This window comes from Diospyros lotus, chromosome 8 (assembly GCF_014633365.1).
Source record: "Diospyros lotus cultivar Yz01 chromosome 8, ASM1463336v1, whole genome shotgun sequence".
Classification (NCBI taxonomy): domain Eukaryota; kingdom Viridiplantae; phylum Streptophyta; class Magnoliopsida; order Ericales; family Ebenaceae; genus Diospyros; species Diospyros lotus.
Window position 1 is genome coordinate 3,008,759 of NC_068345.1, and position 10,964 is coordinate 3,019,722.

Here is a 10,964-nt window from a genome sequence, read left to right on the forward strand (position 1 = left end):
TAACCCTGTTCTCCTTTTGCAAGTAAAGTAAATTCAAACAAGTTTGGGCTCGAGGATGGCTAGAAAAACTTAGAAACTTAAAAGAACTTGTTGAGAGCATGACCAGTGTGCAAATTGGGTGGTGATTGAGTCTAAAACCATTATCAACATAAAAAGAATCAAGCTCAAGTGTGGATCAAGATTTTAAGTTTTGAATGTTGCGTTTTGCATGGAAATTGTGGATAGGTCGTTCGTCGTACTTAAAATGGGGTTTAAGAGTGATAGGAGTGTGCAATCTTGCCATTGATAGCTTATCAAAGATTATTTATAATAATATATATAGACTCTATTTCCATTATAACTATGAGCAGCAAACTGTAAAATTTGTCTTAAGAATCTTGGTTCTATGGATAAGACAAGAGTTTGGCAAAACTCATTATGCATGTTATGATCCATAATATTAGTTTAATCTTTGTTTTTCTAAGAAAAAGGGAAGAGTTTGTTGAATTATAGTAATTTTTTATTTTATTTTATACAAGATTAAGTTGGAAGCTTCGAATCTGACTTGTGATCAGGTATTGGTTGGTTTCCGGGTTGACCCATCTTTCTAGAGCTTAATCGTGCATGTTTTAAGTGTTAATATATATCAAGTCTGTGTTGGAATAATTAAGGTTTTATAAAGAAGATCAAGTTATACCCATAGAACAGAGTTACAGAAATGTTCAAGATTTGAATGCCAATGGTTGACATAAAGCTCATAAATGAATTCCCATGCCCATAACGTATCTACTCGGTCACACATATGTTCAAAGCTTTGAATGTCAACGACCGACATGAATTAAGCTCTTAAGGGATAAATATTGATGCATAAATATTATATATATATATAAATATATAAATTTGGGATTCGAGGCAACTCGTCCCACCAAATCTTATGAAAAAATGGATTCAAGGTTCTCTAATCCTGTCTCATTTTTCATTGGACATGGAATATAAGGTGAGAGATTAAGATTCAGGATTAAAGATAAGATATTCTCCTGCTTGATTCATTGCCAATTCTAATAGAATAAAAGTAGATTTGAAAGATAAAATTAATTTTTATAAAAAAAAAAAAAATCAACCTTTTAGTCTATTCATTAGGTTAGACTCAATTAATTTAAATAATTATTAATTTAAGAGTGTGTTTAATTGCACATATTTACCATAAAAAATGTGCAATTATTATAATATTTTCTATGAAAACAATCAAACACTCTTAACTTTTTTATAAAAAAATGTGTATGATCCAAACATTTAAATTTTATTTCCATGGAATTCATTTTTCAAAGGGGTGTGGTGATTTTTGTTTTCTAAGCAATATTACCTAGAATTAAATTTTAGGTAATGTAATCAAACACACCCTAATTATGATATATATATATATATTGTTAGGATTTATGATTCAAAATGTATTTTTCGTATAATTGATATGTGTTGTTTGTATGCATTTTGTTATATATTTGGGTTTCATCTTATGTTTATTTAGCTAACATTTAAATGTATATATATTTGATCTGCTGATTATTTTGTGGGCCAAATAGCCATTGGGCCTAGATCTATTTTACGAGCCAAGCCCATATTCATGTGGCTCATGCGATTTGCCTCATCCCAGCCCGATTGCCTGCTGCTATATAAGGGCAATTTCATGCCCTAATTGCTATAGATCTGCTATTACTCTCATTTTGAAACCCTATATTCGGTGCACTCGAAATGAGACTCTCTCTCGCTTGTAAATCATTCTCTTATTCGATTGGCTTCGATTTGTTGGTAAGATCATACGATAAGATTGTATTGTTTTAAATCTCTGTTGTTGAATTGCCTGAGGCGTGAGAGATTTAATGTAACTGATAGATCAGATTCTTAACACGATCTTGAGATCGGTAGAACAGATTCTATATTTGTTCTTGTATTTATTTTCTGATTTTAGTTGATATATCTATAATACGTTTTTGTTCTTGTTGTGATCTTATAATCCAATTATAATCGAAAGCTATTTAGTGGATTGACTAGAGGCGGAGTTTCTGCCTTGAGTAGAATCTATTGATCCGAACATGTAAAGCTTTATATTCTTGTGTTCGTTTCTGTTTCTATTTTATTGCGTTTATTTTTGATTGGTTTGGCCGATCGTACAGGGTTATAATACATTAATATATATATATATATATATATATAGATAGATAGATAGATAGATAGATAGCCATTATTATGTTGAAGGCAAGTTGGATGAAGTGGGAATTATGTGGGGGCGCAAAACTCAGTATTCAAATAAAAAACACATTTGGTTACCCAACCAAACCTAGTAAGGGTCAGCCTAACTTAGCACGAATGGCTTCCATTAATGGCCAGCAAGGCACGTTGACCATCCACAAGTTGACTTCTCATCTGCTTCTCTATCCTTTGGGTTTTCCTTTTCTTTGTGCTTTTTCTTTTTTGTAATATTAGTAGCTTCCACGCCTGATTTCGTGGTCTATCCCCCACTTGTTATTATATTTGGTATTTTATTAAAATGGATTTTCTATGTTGTATCATTAGAGAAAGGGTATTAAAGTGCTCAAAAGGAGTGCCTTAGTCACAATATAACAAATCAAGGGCTAGTTCGGTTATGCGTCTTGATTTACAGTTTTTAAGTTATTTAGCTTTTAAGTGATATAAAACTTTTAAGTTAAATAATATTTAAGATAATAACGTGTTTGGATAAATATATTTTTAAGGTATTAGCTAATATTTATATGTTTGGTTTGAAATAATTGATAAGTTATTAGAATTTAATAAAAAGATAAAAATAGATATTTTGATTGTTTAATAATATGATAAAATTTTATCATTAAATATTGATAAATTATACATAATTATTAAAAAATATATTAATATAATATATATACCTTTTATTTTTTTCTTCAAATATATTACAGATTCATATATATATATATAATATATACACAATATATATATAAACTACTAGGACGATAGAGATGGCGACAATCACTGGATCAACGGTGATGGTGAGGAGTTGGGGAGATGGCAACGGTGACGATGAGATGCGAACGTCGACAGTGACAAGTTTGGGCGACATTGACGATGACGGATCAACGGTGATGGTGAGGAGTTGGGGAGATGGCAACGGTGACGATGAGATGCGAACGTCGACAGTGACAAGTTTGGGCGACATTGACGATGACGGACTAGGGCTACGGCGACGACTAAAGATGGGTCTGGCAGTGAGAGATGAGTTGATGCAGATGATGAAAATAGGGGTATGGTTAGAAATAGCTTGAAGTTATGAGGGTAAAATTGTCTTTTACTTAGTCAAATAAGCTAAGGCAGCGTTTTGAAAAAGTTAGAGATGTACAGCTTTTGAAAAAAAAAAGTAGTATAAGAGCTTTTAAGTTATTTAATTTTTAAATTTTTTGAACTATTTAAATATATAATAAAATAAATTTAATAGCTTATACGCTAAATGAATAACTTAAAAACCGTCCAACCGCGTAGCCAAACGAAGGATAAAGGGGAATACTTAAAGCTCATTGTATAACAAAAAGGTAACGTTACTTTGGTACCAAAGTTGACCGGGAATTTCAAAGCAGGTTCGCTATATATATATATATATATATTATCATGGGGTGGGATGTGAGATGAGATCTTCGTTAACAGAGAGCTGGAAGGAATTTGAAAATGGAGAAGGTTCAAATGGCAACAAGAAGAAGACTGCATCTTCTATGCATACTTCTCTCCATGTGTTGTATGTTCTCCGTTTCCCATGGAAGAGCCGCTCCCAACTTCAGAGTTCGAGCTGTGAACCTTGGCGGCTGGCTCGTTACCGAAGGATGGATCAAACCCTCCCTCTTCGACGGCATTCCCAACAAAGATTTCTTGGTAATTAAATCCATCCATCAATTCGTTTGCATTGATCACTAGTTCTTTGCTACTTGTAATTAATTAGTAGGCATTGAGTAGGACGTGATTTGAATTGCTCTGATCTCAGGATGGGACCGGGCTGCAGCTGAAATCGGTAACGGCGGGAAAATACCTCTGCGCTGAATCAGGCGGAGGAACAATCATCGTTGCCAACAGAACGGCAGCTTCCGGCTGGGAAACATTCAAAGTAATTAATCGCTTACCGATCCTTCAATTCTGCTTCTTCTTCTTCTTCTTCTTCTTCTTATGCTTATTTCAGATGAATGAATTGGTGTGATTTGCTGATTCGCTGCTCGTATACGTTTCGCATTAATTTCGGCTTGCAGCTATGGAGGATCAACGAGACCACGTTTCAGTTGAGAGTGTTCAACGAGCAGTTCGTCGGACTAGACACAGCTGGAAACGGCGTCGACGTAGTAGCGGTTGCGAAAACGCCCGGCGCATCGGAAACGTTTCAGATTGTGAGGAATTCTGCTGACTCCAGCCGCATTCGGATCAGAGCGCCCAACGGCTTCTTCCTTCAGGTTTAATTTCTGTCTGTTAATTAATTTACTGTTTGTTAAAATTAGTGAGGCGACGACACAATTTTAAAAAATAAGACCCAAAATTGTAGGCCGAACGGGTGAATTGTCCTTTCCATCTACCCTTAGCTCCAATTTGCCACTTAGTCCACCATTTCAGTAGAGATTTCGGCCTTTGTATCAACCTCCTTAAATATAGAATTCACTTCAATCTGTTAGCCAGCTAAATGTAAATGATAAAATCAAGAGCAATTGCATCATTTAATAAAATTTTAGTTGATATTTTGAATTTTGTGGCATCAACACGTGTTTTTAAGATTTTTAATAAAATGAACAGAGCTGTTTGGCGTTGAGAAGAGAACAATTGAAAAGGCTATCTTCTTAAGTTTTATTTTAATTTCCTTGCACTCATCAACCATGAAGAAGCTTATCCTCTAAGGCATTAGGAGGCATGGGAAATTGGGACATATTCGGACTTTGGATGTATTCTAGGGCAGTGCACAGGACCGTGCCTTTGACGTTAGCGCAGCTGTACTGGTTGTTCCATCAATGGGCAAACGAGAGAGAGAGAGAGAGAGAGAGAGACAGAGGAATCGGATTCATCCAGGCAGAGGTGATTGAAAATGAATTGGGTCTTTTTCCAATGAAAATGTTTACATCATATGGCTGCCAGGCTATGCTGCTAGATGAGCCTTTTAGTCTCTACATTTAATGCAGGCCCTTGATTTTTCAGGCACACTCACTGCTGGCCGTTTTAATCAAGCTGCACACTTGCACCCTTTTAAATGCCCTGTTGTAGATATTACTTCATAATCCAGACATTGGCCCACTCCGTCTTGCGTGCTAGTTTCCTTTTAAACCGTTAAAATTAAGAAAGGATTCAATTTGTGTAATATGAAGATAGTTGGCGTATCATAAGTTGGAATTGGCTATATAAATTATGAGTTTGATTTTTTATCTTATGCAATAAGATAAAGTTTTTATATATAATTTATTTTTTCTGTCAAAATCGATGACACGAGCGGTTGGGATTGCACAAGAACAATCATCTTAAGATAATATTTGTTAAAATGAATATGATAAAATTCTTTTAAGATAAGTTATTTATAAAGTTTAAGATAAGTTATTCAAAAGAAATGAAAAGATAAATTTATCTTAAAAATTTAAAATAAGAAGTTATGTAACTTGTTTTTAAGAAATTTAACAAATACAATAGAAAATACTTTTGACTGATATTTTTCATATCCTATCTTTTTCGATCTGTATTTTGATTAACAAATGCTACCTAAGAAAATTAAAATTTATAATTTATTCCTTATTAAACTTAGTTAAAATATCTAATATAGATTTTACTCAAAACTTCATATTTTTTTTCCTCCCTCAGGTTGGATGTCTTTGCTTTGGATTATTGCACTTTGAGGAATTGTATTAATTGCATTCTTTGTAGTATGTTGTACTCATAGAAAAGTAAATTTTTATGTTTGATGAAAAAATCATATTGAAAAGAAAAATCGGTTGAGAGCTAATTAAAACATAGAAAGTAATTGTGAGTGAGAAATCTAAGATAGGTTTGCCATAACCATGAATGATGTATTTGTAGGTGAAGACAGAGGACCTCGTGACAGCTGATTCGGATGGAAATGGTAGCTGGGGAGACGACGATGCCTCGGTTTTTATCACAACTATATCCGGGCGCATGCAAGGGGAGTTCCAAGTCACAAATGGGTACGGTCCAGCCATGGCAGCACAAGTTATGAGGGTAATTAATAATTACATGAATGCTTTTGTTCCTAATAATTACATTTGTTATGACTTAATTAACAGTATGCTACTGTAAATAAATCTCAGGAGCACTGGAGAACGTTCATTGTTGAAGATGACTTCAAGTTCATGGCCAGCAATGGGATCAATGCTGTGAGAATTCCAGTTGGGTGGTGGATAGCCAGTGATCCAACACCTCCAAGTCCTTATGTTGGAGGCTCCTTGGATGCCCTGGACAATGCCTTCTTCTGGGCCTCGTATGTTCATGTGCTAATTTTTCTTCTGCATCAGCCTAATTACTTAATGATCAATGATTGAAATTAATCAATATCAACTTCAACTTCAACTGCAGCAAGCACGGGATTAAGGTCATCATTGATCTACACGCAGCACCAGGCTCCCAGAATGGCTACGAGCACAGTTCTTCCAGAGACGGGTCTCAAGAATGGGGAACCTCTGATGAGAACATCCAACAGACTGTGGCTGTCATAGACTTCTTAACTGCAAGGTACATTTTAGGGTTCTTGAGTCAACAGATCAAGTATAAATATTATGAATTCTAGACACTAATGGTCTATTAGATATTCACATATTCGGATTTGATCTTGATGAGATTAAAATTTGTGATTATTATAAGATTTTTAAAGTTCTTAAGAATCCTCGTTGAATCAAAACACTTTGAATTTTAGAATTCACATGCATGACTTGACCCAAAGAATAAAGGCTTGTGATTGTTATAAGGTTTTTAAAGTAAAGCAAACACTCGAGCTCTAGAACTCCATGTCCCCGACTTAACCTTGTAAGATTAAGACTTTTAATTATCGTTATCATTGCCTATGGAATTCCACAGGTATGCGAAGAATGTGAGTCTGTATGCAGTGGAGCTGATCAATGAGCCTCTGGCGCCTAAAGCCACTCTGGATAGTCTGACCAAGTACTATGCTGCGGGCTACGAGGCTGTGAGGAAGCACTCCTCCACAGCTTACGTGATCATGTCGAACAGGCTGGGCGAGGTGGATCCAAAAGAGTTGTTTCCTCTGGCCAGTGGGTTGAAGGGATCGGTCATTGACGTTCACTACTACAACCTCTACTCCAGCATCTTCGACAACCTCAGCGTCCAGCAGAACATTGATTTCGTCCACACCAACCGCTCAGCACAGCTCAATCAGCTTACCACGGCTAATGGGCCTCTCACTTTTGTTGGTAATATATTGCTGCACTCCCTCTGTCTCTCACATTGGACTGCTTCGTGTAACAATTTTGGTTATTAGCATATGTGAGAAGAATTAATGAAATAGAAGCTGTTTATAGAAGAAGAAAACTTAGTGAAAATCTCGTAGATATGATTTGCTATATTATAGTTTCTGCAATAATAATAATAATAAGAACAATTGGAAATCTAGAAAAGATAGAAGAAGAGAAAAGAAGAAAGAAACTTTTAAGCATGATACCGCAAGTGCCTTTGGGAGACAGATATGAAATGAAAATAGATATCTTATATTTTAAGACAGACAATATTAATAGAATGAAATACAGAATAGATAGATAAAAATATACGACCATATATGAGTAAGAAAAATTGAAGAAGTTAATATAAGGAATCACGTACACCATCACCATGTAGAGAGAGAGAGAGAGAGTCTAAGAATGGTGAGAATTATATTGACAACAGGATAACGTAATGATTGAAATGCGTTTTGTTTCTTCTCTTGTGCAGGGGAATGGGTGGCAGAATGGCAAGTGAGTGGGGCAGCAAAAGAGGACTACCAAAGGTTTGCCCAGGCCCAGCTGGAGGTGTATGGACGGGCCAGTTTTGGGTGGGCTTATTGGACCCTGAAGAATGTGTACAACCACTGGAGCCTGGAATGGATGATCACCAATGGCTACATCAAGCTAACTTAGAATTTGCTGATTTCATTTCACAATAATAACAAGAGATAGATAAGCATTCCAATTTGCAGTGAAAACATGTTTTATTTAGTAGGGAATAGTCTGTTAATTGGCGTTATATCAACTGAGGGGACGACCAGTGATGCGTCGGGTCACTTCTTGTTGGGAGCACTATAATAATAAGGTTTCCAAAAGGCTTTGGAAACCCATCAAATAAAATGAAAGGGGAAGTGGGGGATGATGATGGCACCAAGCAAGGAAGCAGGCAGGGCGAGCCCTTTCTTTTCTGAGCCATCATTGTGCTTTTGCCATGCCCTCTTTGGTGGCAACATCCATTATTGCCCCCCTTGAATATTCACTACCCACAGACTTTGTTATATTTAATTTTGATAAAAAAAAAATAATTCAGTACAGATTTATTTATTGTAGAAGAAGTGATCAATGTTGATTTATATATAGAGTGAATAATTTTATATAAAATTATTTGTAATTAAATTTTGAGAAGATGACACTTATAGAACTGCCACGTCAAATGGTACACGTTGCGTTTTCAACTTTATCATATATATATATATATGTATGTATAGGTTGGCATCACTCCAATTATTATCGTTGCTGAACACTATGGAATCTATGCTCATCAAGTTCTATAGATTACTATACATAGTATTATCATTATGAACACTGAACACTTTACATGACAGCAGAAAAGTGGTTTTAAGTATTTAAATTTTGAACTAATATTATTATTATTATTATTATTGTCATCAAACACAATAATAAATTTATTAACTAAAAATTGTAGCTGTTAAACTATTTAAACTCTATAAAAAAAAAAAAAGAATAATTAGAGATTGCAGTGTAATCTCCATATAAATACTCAAATACTTTAAGTTAAAATATTAAAAATTTGAATGATAATATGAAATCAATATTAAATATGTACCTTTTTAAAATAAACGTTTATCTATTTATAAAAAAATAATGGAGTTTTGTGATAAATGTCTCTGATATTTTAAGTTCTATTACAATTAAAATTCTTATAAATAATATTTATTTTTTTTACATAACTCTTTAAAAAAAATTTAAATATCAAGATTATTATATTTACGTTTTATTTGACACCTCCCCAATCAAAGGGGAATTTTACTTTGACAAGCTTCCAGATGGAGCTTGATTACGGTGTTTGAAGATAAAATATATTTATTATTAATTAATAAAAGATTTTAAAATATATATATAATAAAAAAACTTTTATTTATTTAAAAGGATATTTTAACAATTATTTATAATTAAAAATATGTAAAAAAGATTGTCCAGGTTGAAAATGGGAGGGGGTGAATCGCGGTCACTGTGGTGCCCGCAATAAGAGCGACTGAAAACTTGGCATCATGGAATGGAGGAGCTGACGTGGATCAGGTAACCAAAAAATATTTAATTAATTAAAAAAGTAGCCGACGTGGACCTCCCTGCATGAAGGATGATGGAATCAACCGCCCAGATTCGCTCCTCACCTCCACCCTCCTCCGTTTATCTTCCCCACGACTCCTCCTTTCTCACTCCCTCCAAACTCTCTCTCTCTCTAGAAGTCTTCGCTTTCTCTCTCTATATCGTCACCCTCTACGAGCTGCTGGAGAACTAGCAGGGAGAGCGAGAGAGAAAGAGAGAGGAGAAAAGAGAAGATGTTGCTGGGGAAAAGGCCACGTCCCCCGATGAAGAGGACCACCAGCATGACGGAGTTCACCTTGGATCTAAGCATCGGCGAGCCCTCTGATCCTCTGAAAGGCCTCGCCGGAGCGGGCGGTAGCTCCGGCGCCAGGTCGGACCACTCCTTCTTGGCCACCTCCACCGCCTCACAGAACCACCGCCGGAATTCAACCGATTTCATCGACACCGCTCATTTCCTGAGGGCTTGCTCCCTCTGCAAGCGCCGCCTGATCTCCGGCCGCGATATCTACATGTATAGGTAAATCTATCTCTCTCTCGTGTATTTTTTGTGGTTCAAAGCTGTCGTAGAACTCTGAATTTACGAATAGATCAATTGTAAAGCTCACAAATAGGGTTCTGATTTTGCGCTTTGCAGAGGTGATAGCGCGTTTTGCAGCCTAGAGTGCAGACAGCAGCAGATGGCGCAAGACGAGCGGAAAGAGAGGAGCTTCTTGGCGTCGAAGATGAAGGAAGCTCTGCCGGCCGGCGCCGCCGCCAGATCAGACGTCGTCTCCGCCAAAGGCGGGGCCGCCGCCGCTGTGTGAATTCATTTGTACCGCCACTTGTATACATGCATATATATAGATGTGTGTGCACGTACGTGGAGCTTGGTGCAGTACTTGGTGATGGATCGATCGATCTATCTGTGTTAATCTGCAAGTTTTGGAACTGTTATCTCATGCAGATCCGTCCTGTATTGTATACAGGCTTGAATCTGCGTCTTCTTCCTCAAATTTTAGAGCTTGCTCTCGTCGGCATGCATCAATGGAAGAAATTGCAGTTTTAGCTTTCGTTTCTTTTCTTCATTCATGCTTTATTTTTGCTATGAACTAATTAAATTAATTATCTTAACAAATGTTTCATCCAAACTTATCATAAGAGGGTTCAAAAAATATATTGAGTTCCATCACCGATTTAATTTTTAATTTTTTGGGTCATGATTCCATATCATAAGTTTAAGAATTAAGAGTGGAGAAGATACTTACACGAGATACTCCTCATATTATTATAGCAACTAAATAAAATAAATAATTATTGAATTTAAATTTAATATATAATTATCATTAATTATTATTAAAAGAGACTAATGTAATACTTTAATATAAAGTTTAGTAATTTTTTATATTTTACTATAAAATTTAATGACCTTTA

At 35.5% G+C, this 10,964-nt stretch overlaps 2 protein-coding genes across 2 annotated transcripts; both read left to right on the forward strand.

Moving 5' to 3' along the window:
- The first annotated feature begins 3,590 nt into the window (after window positions 1–3,590).
- LOC127807256 (probable glucan 1,3-beta-glucosidase A) lies at window positions 3,591–8,171 on the forward strand. Its single transcript, XM_052344954.1, has 8 exons — window positions 3,591–3,891; window positions 4,001–4,120; window positions 4,260–4,457; window positions 6,055–6,213; window positions 6,303–6,472; window positions 6,568–6,723; window positions 7,066–7,418; window positions 7,933–8,171. Exons 1-8 carry the CDS (start codon window positions 3,691–3,693, stop codon window positions 8,115–8,117), a joined length of 1,542 nt encoding a protein of 513 aa, XP_052200914.1. The 5' UTR covers window positions 3,591–3,690; the 3' UTR covers window positions 8,118–8,171.
- A 1,482-nt stretch (window positions 8,172–9,653) lies between these two features.
- Window positions 9,654–10,603, forward strand: LOC127808135 (FCS-Like Zinc finger 6). Its single transcript, XM_052346529.1, has 2 exons — window positions 9,654–10,071; window positions 10,189–10,603. The coding sequence occupies exons 1-2, from the start codon at window positions 9,788–9,790 to the stop codon at window positions 10,355–10,357; spliced, it is 453 nt and encodes a 150-aa protein (XP_052202489.1). The 5' UTR covers window positions 9,654–9,787; the 3' UTR covers window positions 10,358–10,603.
- The last annotated feature ends 361 nt before the right edge of the window (window positions 10,604–10,964 follow it).